The sequence below is a fragment of the Macaca nemestrina genome, chromosome 8 (assembly GCF_043159975.1).
Source record: "Macaca nemestrina isolate mMacNem1 chromosome 8, mMacNem.hap1, whole genome shotgun sequence".
Lineage (NCBI taxonomy): Eukaryota > Metazoa > Chordata > Mammalia > Primates > Cercopithecidae > Macaca > Macaca nemestrina.
Window position 1 is genome coordinate 143,930,295 of NC_092132.1, and position 22,182 is coordinate 143,952,476.

General features: G+C 37.0%; 1 protein-coding gene across 1 annotated transcript in view; it reads left to right on the forward strand.

Annotated features, from left to right (window-relative positions):
• The window catches only part of LOC105491154 (tankyrase), a 226,311-nt gene that overhangs the window by 55,382 nt on the left and 148,747 nt on the right, over positions 1–22,182 (forward strand). Inside the window, exon 3 of the mRNA XM_011757309.3 lies at positions 4,727–4,822. Coding sequence (XP_011755611.1) covers positions 4,727–4,822 — 96 coding nt within the window. The remainder of the gene's footprint in view (positions 1–4,726; positions 4,823–22,182) is intronic.

Genomic DNA, 22,182 nt, shown 5'->3' on the forward strand with positions numbered 1-22,182 from the left:
ATGTAGAAATATTTTGTTTTTATTTGCAATAATTAAAATTATGCAAATGCTTAACTTTAATAGTTTTAAAGGATGAAATTAAACAACATAGCTAAAATAATACATGCTGAATTTGGCTCCCCGTGGCTAAATGCCTGTACCAGAAATGGGAAAATCGTGTGTCCTCCTTGCCATAGCTCATTTGAAAATGGTGTTTGAATTTTGTGACCCTACCTTAGTTTTAACCGTCTTGCTATGCCAGCTGCTACATTTTCTCCGCCCCTCTTACCTGGAAAGGAGATAAATAGAGTGAGATGCATTTGTAAAGCAATTAGAAACCACCTGCTCTCTGGAATTTGAGGTTTGATAATGTCCCAGTGGTTAAAGATAGTATAGGGGCCTTGTGAATGGCCATAGCGCCCTTGAATTTATGTACTGAATGCTACTCAGATTTTAGTTTCCTTCTTTTTCTTTCAGACCTTACTTTGTACATTGTTGGTGTATTTTGGGAACTTTGCTTCAGGTATTTGTGCTACTTTTTAAAAATAATATGACACTATATCATCAAGTAATGTGCTACTTTTTAAGAAAAATCTGTTTTATATTAGTGTGCTATCAATGCATACTGATTTTACAAGATGAATTTCTAATTTTGTTTTGTGTTAATGGTCACATTTTTTTATTCTCTTTGATGGCTCAGAGTGTTGAAAACAAATTTTGAAGCATCCAGAATTGAGTCTTAGATGCCACCACTTTGAGTACAGTGTGGCATTCTTGAAAGCTGTTGTTACCTTTGCCTCATGTATGTGCCATTCTTCTGGTATTAGGAAATAGTCCCACATAAATCCCCATAGAGAACAGTGTGAAGGATCAGATTTGAAGGCACTTTAGAAAGAAATTCTATTTGAGAAATTGCTTGGGGAATATTATAGTTTGGGACATTTAAGAATGTATCTGACAACTTTCAGTGCTGCTGGTCTCAACTTTTAGTTTTGTTTGTTCTTTTTAAAGAGTTAAGATAAATGAAAACCTTTCTATTATTATTTTTTCCATTTTGATTCAGAGGGTGGGAGAATAAGAGATTCTATTTGAAGCAGCTCTTTTTTTATTTTTACTTTTTGAAGATTTTAGATCTTAATGCTTTAAGTCTTTGGCTATAACTTTAAAAGCATTATCAGAGATTTGACACTGCTCCTAAAATATGTAGAGATCACCTTATCAAGTTTAGCCCCTTTATTTTAAAAGTCGTGAGAACTGAGGCCCACAGAATTTCTTGTGTGCCCTGGCTCAGTGCTTCTCAAATTGTCTGTGGTAGATGGGTTTTCTTTTTTCCCCAATGCATGACAGACCAATAATTTTGTAAAATATAAATAAAAAGAAGTACCGGAGAAGGTAATTTTGAAACAACAGACATACTTCTAAATACCTTCAGTTTCTGTTCTTATCTCATTGTAGATGGATTATAAACAGTTCTGGGAATGGAATTTTGTATAATATGCTTTGTATAGCATAGACCTGGGAATGGAACTTTGTATAATATGCTTTGTATAGCATAGACCACATTTATAGTGCTGCCCAAGGTCAGGGTTCAGCAAATGTGGTCCATAGGCCAAACCCAGCCTATCTCTTGTTTTTGTATGGCTTGCAAGGTAAGAATTGTTTATATGTTTTTTAATTTTTTTAATCAAAAGAAGAATAATATTTTATAAATTATATAAGATTTAAGTTTCAAAGTCCTTAAGTAAGATTTTATTGGAAGGTAGCCATGCTTATTCATTTAAATTTTATTGGAATGCAGCCATGCTTATTGATTTAAATATTAATCTGTGGCTGCTTTCGCACTATAATGGTAAAGTCGAGGGAGGATGAGGACCCTTGAACAATGCAGGGGTTAGGACTATTGAACAACGTGCAGTTTAAAATTCGGATGTAACTTTCTCCCGCAAAACTAATAGCCTACTATTGACCAGAAGCCTTATTGATAACATAAACAGTCAGTTGACACATATTTGCTATGTTATATGTATTATATGTTGTATTCTTACAGTAAAGCAAGCTAGAGAAAAGAAAACATTTTTAAGAAAATCACAAGGAAGAGAAAATGTGTTTGCTATTCATTAAGTGGAAGTGGATCTCCATAAAGATCTTCATCCTCATCATCTTCACACTGAGTAGGCTGAGAAGGAGGATGAGGAGTGGTTGTTCTTGCTATCTCAGGGGTGGCAGAGACAGGTACACTCAGTGTAACTTTTTCAGACTGAAAAAAGTCTGCATATATGTGGACTCATGCAGTTCAAACTTGTATTATTCAAGGGTCAGCTATAGTTGAGACAGAGACCAAATAGTCCATAAAGACTAAAATATTTACTATCAGGCCTACTACAGAAAAAGTTAGCTGACCCCTGCCCTAGAGCAAAGCATGGAATTAGTCGTCACTGGTAGAGTTAAGAGTACACATTTTAAAATGTGCTTTAAATATTATGGTGAGCTGATGGGGATTGTCAAACTCCCTGCCCAGCACCTTTGCATACCACTTTATGTTCTGATTCAGTCCTCTTGGCAATCTTGTAACCTCTTATGAAAGTTGGGTAAGTTTAGACCCCTGCTGATCTAATGAGGGGTTAGATACCTTACTTATCCTAAAAGTCTTAACTTTACTGAGTTTTAAATTTTTAATTCATATGTGATGAATTAAATATGGTTAACTATTTTCTGATGTGAATTTTATCATCAGCATCTAGTTTAGAAAATTCAGCTGCTTCTTTCCTGTTGCTGCATTACTTTGCTATAGATGTGTCTGTGTTCAGGTCTAATTAAAGAGATAGGCATGACTTAAACATTTTTAGAAAACATCTATTTCAAGTAAATGTTTACTTATTTTAATGTCACCTAAAGTACAACAAAACTACAACTAAACTGTAATGACAGATTTCTATTGCAAAATAGGCAAGATATGATAGTTAAAATACTGGTTATAAAAAGAAAGGATTGAGGTTTTAGGAGACTTTGGAGAAACAGTGAGACTTCCACTATTTTACTTCTAGCACTCAATAAAACTGTAAAATGAAAGCTCCCATCATACAATTGTCAAACTCAGATAAAAATATTCCTTTACTTCTTGTTTAAAGCAGGTTCTGAAGTTCCTGAAGTATGCCGTTAAACTCTGCTTTTCATAGTGGCTATTGTTTCTTCTGTTTTCTTCCCTTTTGCGTGTGATCACTCAGCAACTAAATAAAGATATAGTTATCAGCTTGTATTTGATACTTGAGTCTGCTTTATTATAAAGACCCTTTATAAGCCAAATCGTCACATTAGAATTTCTTCCTGGAATTAAAAAAAAAATGTTGTTAAATAGCTATATCCATTGTGATGAAAGAGTACACTTTGATATTGTGGCACTCGCTGTTTTATTCTACTGACTCTTGAATCAGTTTATAAACATCTGAAAACAATTATGTTCATTGTTTGCATTTGCATAGAAAATAATACAGAAAGTCTTTGTAAGATCTCACTGCATCTTCTCAAGCCATAGCCGGTTTTTATTGTCCCCAGTCTGAAACTCCCCAAGATGTAATGTCTGAGATGCACAGGCTCACCTTCCTAGCAGTTGTGTCCTGGTTCTGGATAAGGCTGTTGTTTGTCCATTATAACAAAGCCATTGATTTTATGGCTAATGCCTTCAAGGAAAAGGAAGAGCTTTGTAAACAGAAGGACTTATTGCTTGGTAATGTATGAGTATTACCTTCCAAAGATTGCTAAAGAATGTGTGTGCTTTAGCATGGAACTGTCATGAATGAATGAAAATTTGGGACTCATCAACGGTAGTGGCTCATAACTTACAATTGAATTTTACTTACTGGAACAACTTTTTAATACATTCATTTATTTAATCATTGTTTGGGTAGAATTACAGCAACAGTCTCCTCCTCTCATGCCCTCTCCACCCTCCATACGTATACACACCACATACCAGATGTGGCTGATAAATGTTTTGGATTAATATATCTGGATTTTACTTAAACAGTGATTTTCTCTTTTGTAGGAACCTCCATATTTAACAATTCCCAGTAGCTACTTTTTACCCAATATGGCAGGCATTACATTCATGCCTTAGGATATATTATAGTGATTGAGTTTCTGTTTCTAAACATTTTTGATGGAAAGAATGAGTATAGGAGGCAGTTCCTTTTTGCAGTTCCACTCCAGGGGACCAGGGTTACACGCATTACTATGTCTGTTAAACTTCTGGAAGCAAGCCAGTATGTTACGGTGAGTTTCATGTGCAAGTGGTGAGCCACTAAAAGGCTTGCACAGTATTATAACTATTCTGAGGAGAGGAAGCGTTTGGAAATTCAGCAGTAAGGCAGCGGCAGCAACAAGCAGCCACAGTGGTAGTAAAGAGAGGGCAGGTTCACAGTTAGCATATATCACAGCGTGAGCCAGCGAGCACATAGCTTCCCATACTGCTGCTTGAAGGAGGCAAACCAAAACTCTACATTGCAAGATTTTTCTAGTTTCGTGTTTATGATGTTAAGTCATGTGATAATACTGTGCCATAAGTTGCCAACTTCATTTTACTCTGGAGAGGCTCTTTTGCTGCAGTGCTTTTTTTCTTTTTTTTTTTTTCTTGAAAGAGAAAAAAATTGTGCAATGTATGTTTATGCCTACACCATGCCGAGACGACACTTACCAGTAAATAATCTCTGTATCCCAGAGGTAAGATATTGTTTCTGCTTTCCCTGCACAGTGCTGCTGCAGCACGGAGCTGATCCAAACATTCGGAACACTGATGGGAAATCAGCCCTGGACCTGGCAGATCCTTCAGCCAAAGCTGTCCTTACAGGTAAGAACACAGAGAGCTACCGAATGAGTATATCTGTGTAACTCCTTACTTGATTTTATAAAATCTTGTTATGCTCAATTTTTCTTTTCACTGATGAAACTAAGCAAATATATCTGCCGTTATCTACTACTTTAATATTGATTTGCTATCTGTCTCATTAATTGGTATGCTGTCATAGCATAAGCAGTAAGATTGTTGGTCTACTTAGAATGATAGCATTAAATCATAACATCTTTTACTCATATTTTAGTCCTTTTTATGGTTTATATCGTAATTTTTCTGTACCTCATCCTCTCAGTTGTTTAAGACCTTTACTGTTGAGCAAGCAAGGGCATTTATATGACTATAAAAGGAGTTTTGATTGGAAAGGCAACCTGCTGCCTTATTCCTTGGATCGATAGTTAAAGAAAATATGCGCTGCCCCTCCCTCGCCACCCCGTTTATACTTGAATCATGTGTTTTCACTTTTACCATGATAGCTAAGTTGTTTTTAACTGAGGCATTTATTATCTTTTTGCTTCAGATAATGCAAATTTGTGGCTTAAGTATTAGTTTTATTAAAGCAAAGGCCAAGAACCAGCAAAGAGGAAATGCTAGAATGGAAAAGATCTCTCATAACAATATAGAAAATAGTGCTCTAAGTGTTTTCATTGATCTTCATTCTCAAAATGCTGCATTGGATCTATTTTTGTTTTTATTCTTAGCATCTGAGTCCTGCTGCCTTTGCCCTCTTTTACTTAACTGACCTTTGTAATGAGCCTCTGTCACTGCAGTGCTAACAGTATTGTTTTAGGCTCTGTGAAAGTAAATGACTTTTAACTACCTTTTAAATTTGCCCATGGTTGAAGAAAATACGTTTTTTGTTCTTGTTTAAGTTTAGAGTTCATGGTGTGAAAATTTATTAAAAATACTGAGGTGAAGGGAAAATGTTTATGTACAGAAAGCTTTGAAAATCTATGGAATTTTGCTTAATTGCTCTGCATAGAAAAACAACTTTGCACTGTGCTAAAATTAATATAATTATTGCTCAGAGTAATAGGATTTTTCTCAATTAATCAAAGATTAGTGTATTTAGTTGCTGAATAACAGTAACATACACTACAGTAATAAACCTACTTAAATTAGTGTAGATAAGAAATTTAAGTATAAATATACAATTTTAAGTAATGAAATTAAAATACATAGCCTCGGGCCTGCTCAGATTCTACAGCTTTTCAGTCTCTTAACAAAGCCCTGGGCAACAATAACAGCTTTAGAGTGGTCTGTGACCAAAGGAGAAATACAGTGCATAGAAACAGGGGGAGATTATAAATGCTGAGCAAGACTCTCTCTATATCTAAATGTCCTCCCTCTGACCTTTCCTTCTCTCCAACTCTCAACACCTGCTTTGTCCATTTGTTAGATACATTTAATATGACAATGCTTTTAGATCTACTTTCACTTTTTAAAAAGGCAACATTTAATATAAGTTATTAACAAGAAACTCTCTCCTAATTTGTAATGAATTTCAGGGGAAACTGTATTGCATGTTGTTAGTTTGGGAAAGTGCTTTGGGACAATCACTCATGGAGACACAAGATTCCTGGAGGACAGTATCACATCTACTAAAATTGATTTGAAAGCCATCTAACACTGTACTTTGCTTAGATAGGAAGATATGAAAGTCTTGGTCATAATACTGATTTTGTTAATTATTTGTTTCAAGAATATCTACTTTTTTGGAAATGATGTACAGCTTTTCAGATGTGATTTAAAAGGAAAAGTCTAGTAATATGGTTAATTTTGTTGAAATATAAACCAGTTCTATTTCTACATTCATGTTATGTAATGCAGTGAAATAACAGGTGAAATGTATCCCAAAATGTTTTTCATACCATACAGGTTCTCTAATAAGCAATTCTTTCCAGTGGAATTATGGTGAAAGAATTATTTCCAAAGCTAAATTTAAAAGATTAAACATTAATTTTTTTAAAGGATATCTTTTGAAAGGAATGCCTTAGAGTTATTAGAGATCATTCGGAGTAACATGTCATTCTTTATTTTTATGCCAGATGTAATTGTAGTACCCTTACTTACCTTGAGAGTGAAATTTTCATTCTTAAAAATTTTTTCTTTAGGAATTTACTGCTGAAAATCTCTTTCCAATATCTCATCTTTTTATGTTACTACTTTTGTGCATTAGCCTAAACTGTGTATAAGTATTTATGTGTTTTCCTTAAAGGCAGTTAACAAAGTGACAATCTCTCTCTCTCTCTCTCTTTTTTTTTTTTTTTTTTTTGAGATGGAGTTTTGCTCTGTCGCCCAGGCTGGAATTCAGTGGCACAATCTCATCTCACTGCAACCTCCGCCTCCTGGTTTCAAGCAATTCTTCTGCCTCAGCCTCCCAGGTAGCTGGGATTACAGGCGTGTGCCACCATGCCTCGCTAATTTTTGTATTTTTAGTAGAGATGGGGTTTCACCATGTTGGCCAGGCTGGTCTCGAACTCCTGACCTCAGGTGATCTGTCTGCCTGACAGTCTCTTTTTATAGAACATTTAAAAATATGTGACTAATACCCTCTTATGCATAAGAATGCATTTTTTTTTTTTTTTTAATAAAACTATACAAAGCAACAGTGTACCCTTCATTTTGCAATTAAGGGACCCTAGCATGTAGCCATTGGTTTTGGAGAGTACACTTGGGTATTTAAATGAGAAGACTTACTCAGAGTGTCTCATCATCCTCTTTGCTGAATTATTGAGTAAGGGAATGATAGGCTTAGAAGAAATCTTGAAGGCTTTCTTTTGTTTTTCTGCTAATGACTGAAGTTCTGGTCAATAAACTGAAGGACTTGGAGGTATTTAGGTTTTTTGTTTGTTCATTTTTTTGTTTTAAACAAGGGTATGAAAAGTCAAAAACAACCTATGTAAATGTTATTGGAGAGCAGTTTTTGTGTGTTTTGATTATAAATTTTTTAAAGTAACATACTTTTGGCCCTTTTTTTTTCTGATTGTAAAAGAAATACATTCATTTGGAAATTGAGAGAAGCAGGAAAAGGATGAAAAAGAAAAATCATTTGTAATTTTGCTACTTAGAGATAACATTTTGGTGTACTTTATTTATAAAATCTTCTCTTCTGTGAGTATCCCACACTCTTATTTCTCTTTAATCAAATCAGCCTAATGTGTTATAACTGCTTAATAATATATATTTTTCAAATTTAGTTACATGAATGTTCCCAAAGGCATTAAGTGTTTTTCTACAACCTCAGTTTATAACAACTTCATAGTACCCTTCTATGAGTATATTTTAGTTTTTTGAGTGAATTCCCTAGTGTTTCACATTTAGGTATGTTGTTTTCAGTCTTTATTCTTCCTTGTGAATTTAGAGTCATTTAATCATTCTATTGGAAGTGTGCTTCACCAGATTCAGTCTTAGCATCCATGGACATGGTAGATACCGCTATTCTTGACTTTGAAATAAGGAAGGTTTGGAAAATAAAGAGCTTTCCTTTTTAAAAAGGCTGCACTGCTTGTGGTATTATGGGAGAGCCACATTTAAGTTAAAGGTGGCTGACAAAGGGAATGTCTGTTGAAGAGGACTAGAGAGTAGGGTCTTTGTTAATCATGTAAAGGAGAGTCTGGGCAGAGTGGAAAGGATAGAGGGAGCAGTGGAAAGTTGAATCAAAAAAAGAGGTAAGAACAGATTGAGACCGAGAGTTTGGAAAAGGATAGATGACCAAAGGAATGTTTATCGTTGACAGGACCAAGGATGATGGGGAAGTAAAGTGAGTGAGTTTAGATGGTCACAGGGTTGCTAAGATAATTGATGATCCTAGTATTTTCCTCGTATATTTAGGGTTAAGGGAATGGGAAGGAGGATATATTTGCATTCAGGTGTCTCAAGAATAAATTAGCTTTAACCTGGATTCATTGCACTTCTGAGGAAATCCAAATCTATGATTGATCCGTAGCCTCCAGTTTCTCTAGAAGGAATCAGCTGTGGCTCAGGCCACCAGGCAATATTAAGGTATCTGGTGTGTTCTTGCTGAGACTGGCTTAGTGAGTCAGCAAAATCTGAAATCCTTTGCTTTTTTTTTTTTTTCTACTGAGTGCCTCCTACTGCCCTTCAGATAAGACCAACATCTTTAGCATAACCAGTGAGGACTTAAGTGATCTGTGCCCTGACCACCTAGTTTTGACTACTAGATTTTGCCGAAAATTTGGAACTCCTTCCTTTTTTTTTTGAGACGGGGTCTCGCTTTGTCGCCAGGTTGGAGTGCAGTGGTGCTATCTTGGCTCACTGCAGGCTCTGCCTCCTGGGTTCAAGCGATTCTCCTGCCTCAGCTTCCCAGGTAGCTGGGACTATAGGCAGGCGCCACCATGCCCAGCTAATTTTTGTATTTTTAGTAGAGATGGAGTTTCACCATGTTGGCCAGGATGGTCTCGATCTCCTGACCTTGTGATCCACCCGCCTGGGCCTCCCAAAGTGCTGGGATTACAGGTGTGAGCCACCGTGCCCGGCCGGTACTCCTTTCTTTGCCTCACACTTTGTATCCAACCTATCAGTAATTCAGGTCTACCATACTTTCAAATCCCCAATCTGACCATTTCTCACCATCCTCACAACCCTGGGCCATACCTTCATCCTCTGTTTCATGACAGCGGTAACCTCATAATGGATCTCTCTGCCACTACTTAAACTCCACTCAGTTCTCCTCACTGTAGCTAGAATGGTCTTACTAAAGCATAAATCAGCTCTATTTTCTAATCAGAAAATTCTTTAGTATATTCCCATAGCTGCTGAATAAAATTCAGATTCTTTAACCGTGGCCTGTCGGGATTTGGCTCCTGCCTTGTATTTCTCTGATCTTGTCTTCTACTATATTCTCTCTTGGTCTCTTTGCTTCAGCTACAGCTGGTTGCTTGCTGCCCCTCAAACAGATGACCCCTTATTCTGTGTCTGGACTAACGTAAGCTATTTACTGAAACTGGAACGCTTCCCCAGTTCATCAGTTAAATCTCTAGTTCAAATGTCTACTCCTCGGAGAAGGCTTCTTGTCCCTGGTGCCATTAGCCTACTTGGTTTCCTTCATGGAGTTATTGGTATCTGGCATTGCATTGTGGTGGTGATGTTTGTCCCAGTAGAATGACAGCATCACAAGGGTTCGGACTTTTGTCTCTCTTGATTACTACTTTATGCCCAGGACTTAGAAGAACACATAAAATGATCAATGAAATAAATGTCTAAGGTCCGATTACTGGTAATTGGGGGCAGCATATTTTCCAGGTCATATAAATATTCATTAACCATTACTTATTTGACATTTTATGCCAATAGTTTTAATAAATTTTTAGCTTCCTAAAAGTAGTTTTGAATTGCATATAGTTATATACATTTCTAAAACATAAGTGCATTTTTAAAATGTTTTAATTGGTAAGACGGATGAGGTTTACTGAGTTTTTTTATCAACAGATTTCTCAGATGGCTCTTATGATTGAGAACATTCCAATTCTGGAAAGATGAGGCTGCTTGCAGCTGTCACATCAGACATCCAGATGTCAAACCGAGGCCTTATGTTTGCTTTTTTTTTTTTTTTTTTTTTTTTTTTTGAGATGGAGTTTTGCTTTTGTGGCCCAGGCTGGAGTACAATGGTATAATCTCGGCTCACCGCAACCTCCACCTCCTGGGTTCAAGCGATTCTCCTGCCTCTCAGTCTCCCAAGTAGCTTGGATTACAGGCATGCGCCACCATGCCCAGCTAATTTTGTATTTTTAGTAGAGACGGGGTTTCACCACGTTGGTCAGGCTGGTCTCGAACTCCTGACCTCAGGTGATCCACCCACCTCAGCCTCCCTAAGTGCTGGGATTACAGGCTTATTTTTGTTTTTTTCTTTTGGCCATTGTTGTGTTAGTATGCGGTTTTCCGCATTAGCTATACTATAGCCTGGCATATTGCATACCATATGTAGTACATGTTTTACTGTCAGACTATATGATTACTTTTCTCCTGCTGTTAATCTGAACTTAAAGAATTACTTATCAGGTATTAGAAAGTCTAATTATACAGACTGCATCCTAAAAAATAAACTATAAGCAGAAATAAACCTTACCTTATTGAGAAAAGTTGTATATTTATCTATCTGAATTTTATTGGGGAAATTATTAAGATGAATTTCTGATTTTAAAACATTGCCTTTAGTATTATAGCAAAGGAAGTTAAAAGGTGTTACTGCTGAAACAAAACAATGTGAATACTCATTTTAAATATATGTTAAAATGTTAATTTCTTGACTAAGAAACTTAATAGTTTAATCTTGTATAATTTTGGACATGAGTAGGAAAATTTAAAGTTTGTTATTAAAAGTGGTTGACTTTTTTGAAATTTTTAAAATATGAAGACAGTTTAGGAGAAGAATATAAAACTCATACCTTTTTAAAAAGATTATATCTGACATAAGAGATTAATTTCAATTTTCAAGTGTTGTTTGCACCATGAAGAAACAGCTAAGCCAGTTTCTTTCTTTTTTTTTATTAGCAGCAGGTATTTGTTTCATAGTTCATATTGAATTTTTAGATTCTTGCAGCAAGCCAAACTTTCTTTTAAGAAGTTTGTGTTACATAAAATACAGTGACAATAATAATAGCTGACACCTCCTGAATCCTCCTTTGATCCAGGTGCTGTTTCAAGGGCGTTGAATCCTTACAATGAAGCTATGAGGTAGATATTGTTATTTTTTAATTTTTTTATTTTTTAGCAACTTTTATACATTCACTTTTTTTTTAAAATTTATTTATTGTTATTATACTTTAAGTTGTACGGTACATGTGCATAACGTGCAGGTTTGTTACATATGTATACTTGTGCCATGTTGGTGTGCTGCACCCATCAACTCATCATTTACATCAGGTATAACTCCCAATGCAATCCCTCCCCCCTCCCCCCTCCCCATGATAGGCCCCTGTGTGTGATGTTCCCCTTCCTGAGTCCAAGTGATCTTATTGTTCAGTTCCCACCTATGAGTGAGAACATGCGGTGTTTGGTTTTCTGTTCTTGTGATAGTTTGCTAAGAATGATGGTTTCCAGCTGCATCCATGTCCCTACAAAGGACGCAAACTCATCCTTTTTTATGGCTGCATAGTATTCCATGGTGTATATGTGCCACATTTTCTTAATCCAGTCTGTCACTGATGGACATTTGGGTTGATTCCAAGTCTTTGCTATTGTGAATAGTGCTGCTATAAACATACGTGTGCATGTGTCTTTATAGCAGCATAATTTATAATCCTTTGGGTATATACCCAGTAATGGGATGGCTGGGTCATATGGTACATCTAGTTCTAGATCCTTGAGGAATTGCCATACTGTTTTCCATAATGGTTGAACTAGTTTACAATCCCACCAACAGTGTAAAAGTGTTCCTATTTCTCCACATCCTCTCCAGCACCTGTTGTTTCCTGACTTTTTAATGATCGCCATTCTAACTGGTGTGAGATGGTATCTCATTGTGGTTTTGATTTGCATTTCTCTGATGGCCAGTGATGATGAGCATTTTTTCATGTGTCTGTTGGCTGTATGAATGTCTTCTTTTGAGAAATGTCTGTTGATATCCTTTGCCCACTTTTTGATGGGGTTGTTTGTTTTTTTCTTGTAAATTTGTTTGAGTTCTTTGTAGGTTCTGGATATTAGCCCTTTGTCAGATGAGTAGATTGCAAAAATTTTCTCCCATTCTGTAGGTTGCCTGTTCACTCTGATGGTAGTTTCTTTTGCTGTGCAGAAGCTCTTTAATTTAATGAGATCCCATTTGTCAATTTTGGCTTTTGCTGCCGTTGCTTTTGGTGTTTTAGACATGAAGTCTTTGCCCATGCCTATGTCCTGAATGGTACTACCTAGGTTTTCCTCTAGGATTTTTATGGTATTAGGTCTAACATTTAAGTCTCTAATCCATCTTGAATTAATTTTCGTATAAGGAGTAAGGAAAGGATCCAGTTTCAGCTTTCTACTTATGGCTAGCCAGTTTTCCCAGCACCATTTATTAAATAGGGAATCCTTTCCCCATTTCTTGTTTCTCTCAGGTTTGTCAAAGATCAGATGGCTGTAGATGTGTGGTATTATTTCTGAGGACTCTGTTCTGTTCCATTGGTCTATATCTCTGTTTTGGTACCAGTACCATGCTGTTTTGGTTACTGTAGCCTTGTAGTAGAGTTTGAAGTCAGGTAGCGTGATGCCTCCAGCTTTGTTCTTTTGACTTAGGATTGTCTTGGAGATGCGGGCTCTTTTTTGGTTCCATATGAACTTTAAAGCAGTTTTTTCCAATTCTGTGAAGAAACTCATTGGTAGCTTGATGGGGATGGCATTGAATCTATAAATTACCTTGGGCAGTATCTCATTTTTACAGATGGAGAGGTTAAGTTACTTCTAAGTTCACAGAACCATCAAGGGGAATTAATAGGAATTTGAATTCAAGCAGTTTGGCTCCAGGATCAATGAGTACTCCTATATGTGCAGAATCAGACTTTTTAGCTATTTGTTCATTTGGAAGGACATGGTATGGCCCAAAACAAAAATAAAATTAGAGTGGCCCATAAATATAAACTCCAGGGCTTGAATCTAGTCTGTTAATATAATGTTCCCTTTTTTTAGATTAAAGATTCCTCCTTTTGAAAGACAAAAAGTTACCTAATATTGCCAGTAAGATTTATCATCATATTATTATAACAAAATGGATTAATTTGGTAATAACTTGATCTTTTGAACTTTGCATAGTAACCTTCCCTTATCTGTGGGGATACATTCTAAGACCCCAGTGGATACCTGAAACCACAGATAGTACTGAACCCTATGCAGACTATGGTTTTTCCTATATGTACATACCTCTAATAAAGTTTAATTCCTAAATTAGGCACAGTAAGAGATTAACAACAATACCAATAATAAAACAGTTATAATGATAAACTATAATGAGAGATATGTCAATGTCGTCTCTCTCTCTGTCTCACAATATCTAATTGTACTGTATTCACCTATTTTCATACTGGTTGACTGAGGGTAACCGAAACCACGGAAAGGGAAACTGCAGATAATGGGGAATATCATAAATGATCTTCTTCAGTCTTTGCTCTCTAGTCACTAGGGTTGATGAACATTCATTTGAAACTTAAAACAACTAGACTCTGTAAGGAAAGATGTAGTATTTAAAATGTTTGAGCTATTCATAGGTAAGGGCAGATCAAATAATGTAAATAGACCTTCAGTTAGTTATAGACAGTAACCTGTGTACAGGCATACCTCAGAAATAGTGCAGATTTCGTTTCAGACCACTATAAAGAAGCAAATATTGCCATAAAGTGAAACACACTTTTTTTTTTTTTTTGGTTTCCTAGTGCATTTGAAAGTTGTGTTCATACTGTATAGTGTGCAATAGCATTATGTCTAAAAAAAGTTCTACCTTAATTAAAAATACTTTATTGCGAAAAAATGCTAACGAAGTGAGCACATGCTGTTGGAAAAATGGTGCCAATAGACTTGCTGGATGCAAGGTTGCCACAAACCTTCAATTTGTAAAAAATGTGTATCTGCAAAGTGCAATAAAATGAGGTATGTTGTTTATGGAGTAGGAGGGAATAGAAATTAACTTTCTGGGCTGGGTGCTGTGACTCATGCCTGTAATCCCAGCACTTTGGGAGGCCAAGGCAGGCAGATTACTTGAGGCCAGGAGTTCAAGACCAGCCTGGCCAATATGGTGAAACCCCGTCTCTACTAAAAATACGAAATTTAGCTGGGCGTGGTGGCAGGTGCCTGTAATCCCAGCCACTCAGGAGGTTGAGGCTGGAGAACTGCTTGAACCCGGGAGGCAGAAGTTACAGTGAACCGAGATCGTGCCACTGCACTCCAGTCTGGGCGACAGAGCAAGAGACATTGTCTCAAGAAAAAAGGAAAAACAACAACAACAACAACTAACTTTCTGTTTAGATAATCTCAACACTCTGGTACTTCAAGTCCTTCCAATGAATCTTTTTGTGTAATTAAAGCCATCACGCTTACATCATTAAAACCAGCATGATCTTTTAACTCATCAAAAGTGACATATTTGTGAAGCATGATAACTTGTTAGTGTATATGGAGAGCAGCTGTCATTTTCCTTAGTAAATTATAGCAACTCTGTAGCATTTGTATTGCAATTTGGATTAGAACTTCAACTACAACCAAATTGGTATTTTAAATGGTTCTTTATAATACATTACTGTTAATATTTGCTTTCTTAAAGTAGCACGTGTGACATTAGAATTCATTAATGCTTTGCTATTGTAATGGTTACCAGCTCTATTCTTTAGGAGTTTTATTAAACTTTTATTTTGACATAATTGTAAGTCCCCATGCAATTGTAAGAAATAATTTAAAAAAAAGTCCCTTGTACCCTTTCCCTAGTTTCATCTAGTGGTAACATCTTGTAGAACTGTAATATAACATCACAGCCAGGATATTGACATTGATGCAGTCTATGGGACATTTCTGTCATAGAAATACGTAGATACTGTTCTGTATTTTACTTATAATATCTTTATCTAGTTTTTTTATTAGGGTAAACCTGGCCTTATAGAATGAGTTAGTTTTCCCCTTTTATTTTCTGAAAGAGACTGTAATGTGTTAGTAATACATTCAGCCCTAGGTGTCCTCAGGGGTACTGGTTCCAGGACCCGCTGAAGATGCAGATGTTCAAATCCCTTGTAAAAAGTTATATAGTGGCCGGGCACGGTGGCTCAAGCCTGTAATCCCAGCACTTTGGGAGGCCGAGACGGGCGGATCACGAGGTCAGGAGATCAAGACCATCCTGGCTAACACGGTGAAACCCCGTCTCTACTAAAAAATAAAAACTAGCCGGGCGAGGTGGCGGGCGCCTGTAGTCCCAGCTACTCGGGAGGCTGAGGCAGGAGAATGGCGTAAACCCGGGAGGCGGAGCTTGCAGTGAGTGGAGATCTGGCCACTGTACTCCAGCCTGGGCAACAGAGCGAGACTCCGTCTCAAAAAAAAAAAGTTACATAGTATAACCTATGGAGGCACATCCTCCCATATACTTTAAATCATCTTTAGATTAGTTATAATAATTAATACAAAGTCAGTGCTATATAAGTAGTTTTGTTATACTATATTTTTTATTTGTATTTTTATTATTTTTTAAATCTGTAGTTGGTTGAATCCATAAATGCAGAACCCACAGATACATAGGGCCAACTGTATTTCTCCTTAAATGTTTGATAGAATTCACTAGTGAAACCATTTGGGCCTAATAATTTTATTATTATTATTATTATTTGATTCAATTTTAAATAGGCCTAAAACTAATTAGGTTATTTATTTCTTCTTGTGTGAGTCTTAGTTGTTTATGTCTTTCAAGGAATTGGTCAGTTTCATCTAAGTTGTCAAATTTGTGCATACAGTTGTTTTTAGTTTCTTTTTATCAGATGTTTGGTGCCTGCAGGGTCTGTAGTGAAATCCCCTGTTTCATTCCTGATATTGGTAACTTGTGTTTTCTCCTTTTCTTTGTCAATTTTATTGATCTTTTCAAATAACCAATTCTTTGTTTCATTGTTTTTTAAAAAAATTCTTTCTCTGTTTTCAATATTGTTGATTTTTGTTTTTTATTATTTCCTTTTTTTCTGCTTATTTTGGGCTCATTTTGCTCTTTTTTGGGTTTTTGAGGTAGGAGCTTAGAAAATTGACTTTTTCCCCCCTTTTTCCTAATGTGTGTATTTAATGTTATAAATTTCTTCCAAGTACTGCTTTTGCTGTGATTCACACGTTTTGATTTGTTCTATTTTCATGTTCATTCAGCTAAATTTTTTATGTTTTTAAATTTCTCTTGAGATTTCCTCTTTAACCCACAGGCTATTTATTTAAGAGTATGGTTGTTTAGATTCTGTTTGGAGATTTTTCTGCTACCTTTCTGATGTTACTTTCGAGTTTGATTCCATTGTGATTGCAATTTTTTTGATTTTTAAATCTTTATTTGGACAAAGGTAGGACAAAGTTCATGGCTCAGGACATGGACTATTTTTGTAAATGTTCTATGGGCATGTGAAGAGAATGTATTTTCTGATGTTTTTGGATGTAGTGTTCTATAAATGCCTGTTATTAATAGATTCTGTTGGTTGATGGTATCATTGAGTTCTATATCCTTGCTGATTTTCTGTCTGGTTGTTCTATCAGTTGTTGAGTAGTGAAGTTTCCAACTATAATTGTAGATGTAATTATTTCTCCTTTAATTTCTATCAGTTTTTGTTTCATATATTTTGTAGCATTGTTGTTTGGCACATACACATTTAGGATTGTTATGTGATTGACCGTTTCTTCATTTTATAAAAACTTTCATAATTGTCTTTGCTGTAAATTCCACTTTATATGATATTAACATAGCCATTCCTGCCTTTTTAAAATTGAGATTTGTGTGACACAGATTTTTTGATTCTTTTACTTTCAACCTGCCAATATCATTATGTGTGAACTGAATTCCATTTAGATGGCATATTAGTTGAGTCACGTGTTCTCATCCATGCTGACAATTTGTTTTTGAATTGGTATACTTAGGCCCTGTGAGATTTGTGACAAATTCCTCACCTCTAGAACTGTAAGATAATAAATGTGTGTTGTTTTAAGCTACTAAGTTTATGATAATTTATTGCAGTAGTAATAGGAAACTATTGCAGTATCTATTGGTTGTCTTTTTTATTCAGTTTGAGATCTTCATAGTTCTTTGTATGACAAGTGATTTTCTGTTGAAACCTGAGCATGTTGATTATTATTCTGTAAGACCCTGGATCTTACACAAACTTATTTTAGCTGGCTTAATTTGATGCACTCTGGCAGGAGAATTGTTGGGGTTGGGGAAGGACACTGCTACCTTACAGTCAGTTATGGGTAGAAGTCTAGGTTCCCTGTCTGGTCACTTTGGACACCCATGAGGGAGTTTTTAATTATTGCTGCCTCTCCTGTGAGTGTACTTGCTTGAGAATACTATAGTATTTATTAATCCCAATGGCTGTACTATAAAATGTGTGTTTGGTCTTCAACCAGTTTCCTGGCATACAATTCCTAAAAATATTTAGAATCTTCAGAGCCATGTCTTTTTGTATGCTGATGAGTTTACTGATGCCTGGCAGTCTCTACGTAGCTTCAGGATGGAGGCTGGTCATTGGATAGACCAGAGCGTAATTAGAGGGTTGGACTTTCAGCACAACCGCTGGGGAAGGGAGAGAGGCTGACGGTTAAGTTGATCACCAATGGCCAGTAGTTTAATCAGTTGTGCCTATGTAATGAAGCCTCCATGAAGACTCACAGGGTTTGCAGAGCTTCCAGAGAGCTGCACATGTGGAGGTTCCTGGCAGCCGGCACTCTGGGGGTGGCATGGAAGCTCCTTTCCCCCTTCCCATGCCTTGCCATATGCATCTCTTTATCTGTATTCTTTATAAATGCTTTATAATAAACTAGTAAATGTAAGTAAGTGTTTTTCTGAGTTCTGTGAGCCACTCTAGCAAATAAATTAAACCCAAAGAGGAGGTCATGGGAACCCCAGTTTATAGCTGGTCAGTCAGAAGCACAGGAAAGCAACTTGGGGTGTGTCATTGGCATCAGAAACGGCGGGTAGTCTTTGTGGGACTGAGCCCTCAGCTTGCGGGATCTAGTGCTGTCTCCAGGTAGTGTCAGAACTGATTTGGAGGCCATCCTCCTGGTGCCTGTGGTAATATTGCTTGCTTGCTTGGTGTTTGGGGAAAACTCCCCACACATTCAGTCCCAGAAATCTTGTGTGTTGTTTGTGGTGGTGCCAGAGCAGAGGAAAGACTGTTTGTTTGTGTTTTTCCACTCACTGTTTGGCCTATTTTGTTGCCATAATCAAGAAATGAATGTAGCTGAAAAAAGAAAAATACATGTGTAATTGTCAGATTTCACTTTATAATCATAACCATAAATCTCAAGTGGGTTTTTATCCTTGCCTCAGCCATTTCTTTTTACAAATTTTTAGCACTCCTTCAATTTCTTCCTCTCAGCTTATTACTTTTTTCATATTTCATTGAAAAAATAGATGCCATCAAACAAGAACTTATTGCTATCACCAATTCCACCAACTTAGCTGCAGCTGCAGTCGTGTGCTCTGCTTTCCTTATTTCTTCAATGGAGAAATATCCTGCTTCTTTCTAAGACCACCTCTCGTCTACTTTTTGCTCTGGATTTCATTCCATCTCACCTCAGGAATTTGTTTCCTGCAGCTATGCTCGGCTTATTGATTTATATCCATCTGCTTATATGTATTGAATTCTGGTAGCTCACATCTTTTACAACAGTAAAATCAAAAGCCATTCTTTTGTGTCAATTCTTACACCACTCTTTAGTCACCTGTTTTTCTGCTTCCCTTTAGAGCATAAGGAACTGCCTAGGGCTGCTCACTACTTTCTTACTTTTTAGTCTGAACTAAACTCACCTGGTACTGTTTTCATCCCTAACGACTGTACTGAAATGTCTTTTTGCTGTTGTTACTGTTTTTTCTCCCTGAGTTTTTCGACAGACTCTGTCTTGCATATCCATTGGCCACTTTCTCGTGGACCTTCTCAGCAGCATTCAACAAAATTTATTACAACTTCCTTTTTTAAACGGTCTTCTGATGACTTGCAAGGTACAAATTCCTCCTGCTTTTTTATTTTTTTCTTTCACTTCATCGATAGATCTGTCTCATGATGATTATTTTTCTTCTGCTCCACATTCAGCTAGTAGAAAGGCCCAGGTTAAGTCCTAGAATTTTTACTCCTCCCTTTTTTACTCCTGCCCATCTAACTTTGGTGTAATTTCATCGAGTTCATTTTAAATAGCATCTATGTGCTAAAGACCCCTTTCATTCAAACCTCCTACCTTCCAGTTGATAGCTCTCGTGTTGCTCTGCCCTCTTCAGAAGTACATATCCTACTACCTACTGGACATTTCCAAATGAGTTGTCTGGTTGTCTCAACCTTAACATGGCCAACACAGAATTCTTTATCCCCCTATCCAACCCTATTGTCATGCCCACCAAACTTCAACCCCATTCTTTCCCTCTCGGGAAATATTACCACAAGCTACCCAGTTGCTCCAGCCAAAAACCTACAAGTCGGACTTGATTCTTCTCTTGTTCTCTTACCTTGTATTCAGTTCATCATTCAGTTTTGTTGCTTTTACCTCCAAAATCTATTCCAAATCCATTTTTCTTAGTTGTCGTGACTGCCAGCAAACATTCTGATTTATACTAGGTCTTACCAAAGTGTGGTCTGTAGACTGGTTTCAATGACCTGTTTGTTTCTGGCCTGCAATGAAATAAGGGGCTGGCACCAGAATATAAATCAATGATATCATTAAGCACACCTTTAGTTTACTTGACTTCTTTTTTTAATAGCAAGATTTCCTTGTTGAAAAAGCAGTACATTCTGATGCAGACTCCTAATCTTGCCGAGCAGTGACATTGCAGCCCAGCTACTTTGAATAGTGTTACTGTAGACTCATAGCTGATAGCCCCTGACTGCTGTACACCAGGCTTCCTTAAGTCTGTTCTCTACATAGCAGACAGGAACTTTTAAAAAATGTTAACTGGTTTATTTCATTCATCCCTTAAAAATCTTTTCATTTAGAAAAACATTCGGACTTTGGTTTCCTTTTTTTTTTTTTTTTTTTTTTGAGACGGAGTCTCGCTCTGTCGCCCAGGCTGGAGTGCAGTGGTGCAATCTTGGCTCACTGCAAGCTCCACCTCCTGGGTTTATGCCATTCTCCTGCCTCAGCCTCCCGAGTAGCTGGGACTACAGGCGCCTGCCACCACGCCCAGCTAATTTTTTGTATTTTTTAGTAGAGATGGGGTTTCACTGTATTAGCCAGGATGGTCTCGATCTCCTGACCTCGTGATCCGCCCGCCTGGGCCTCCCAAAGTGCTGGGATTACAGGCGTGAGCCACTGTGCAGGCCAACATTCACATTTTTAATCTGGCCCCTATCTACCTGTCTGACTGCAATGATTAGTACTTTTCCTGTTGCTCCTGTATTCCAGCCATAGTTGCCTCCTTGCTGTTACTCAAGTTGGTTTCTCTCTTGGGTTCTTTTTCTACCTTTCTTCTCTTCCCAGACTGCTAGTTGCTTTGTTTAAAATGTTCTTTTCCTTAAAGTTTTGCTTAACTACTTTGTTTTTTTGTTTTGTTTTGTTTTGTTTTTTGTTTCTTTGTTCGTGTCTGTTTTTTGAGACGGAGTCTCGCTCTGTCGCCCAGGCTGGAGTGCAGTGATGTGATCTTGGCTCACTGCAACCTCCGCCTCCCGGGTTCACGCCATTCTCCTGCCTCAGCCTCCTGAGTAGCTGGGACTACAGGCGCCCGCCACCGCGCCCGGCTAATTTTTTGTGTTTTTAATAGAGACGGGGTTTCACCGTTTTAGCCAGGATGGTCTCAATCTCCTGACCTTGTGATCCGCACGCCTCGGCCTCCCATGCTGGGAGGTCTCAGCCCAAAAATCACCACCGCTAATAAGCTCTTCCTGACCTTTCATATAGGATAGTATCTAGTCCAGCTACCAGTCACCCTTTATATCCCCTGTCTCTCACTGTCTGCAGTGATTTCATTTACTTACTCTTTTGTTTATTCATGGCCTGATTCTCACCCCTGACTTTCAGTACTGGCTTCATAAGAAGTCGATTTTTTTCTCCTTTGTTCATTGTTATGGTTCCAGCACTCAATAAATATTTGTAAATGAATAATCATTCCGCCAGTGGGTGCTTCATAGACTAGCACTGTTTTATTATAGCAACACAACATGGTAAAATCAAAACAGCATACCAGCAGTATAAAAGGTACAAGAAATATTAGGGAGGCAAGCTGGAATCGACAATAAGAAGATTTGAAAAGGGACCTTTGATAAGTTGTCTTATCTGGTGGTTGGTTTGTTAAATCTTTGTTGGTCTGTGGATCTCAGAATCTGCAAGTTCTACTTTCAGCTGCTCTTCAATAAACTAGCAGAGTTACTCTTCAAATAATTAGATACTTAGAGAAAAACGCCAGCAAATCCCCATCACATTAATGGGGGGAAAACACCTCTTATTTATAAATTCATGCTATATAAAAGTTCCTATAATAGAGTATGCAATGTCTGGCCCATACTAGTACTCCAATAATAGCCTTTGTTATTGAAGAAAAATTACAGAGAATCAGTTGTTTGCAGACTGCATTCAGAATTGTCATTAAGTTTCTGTAGTCTAGGCAGAGTCATCCTAAATGAATGAAATATCCTATCAAAAAGAGATTCTAAAACTTTTCTATTCAATTGACATTTATTGATTGCCTAATGCTCTAGAAACATTCTCAGAACCTTAAAAAAATAAATGATTTT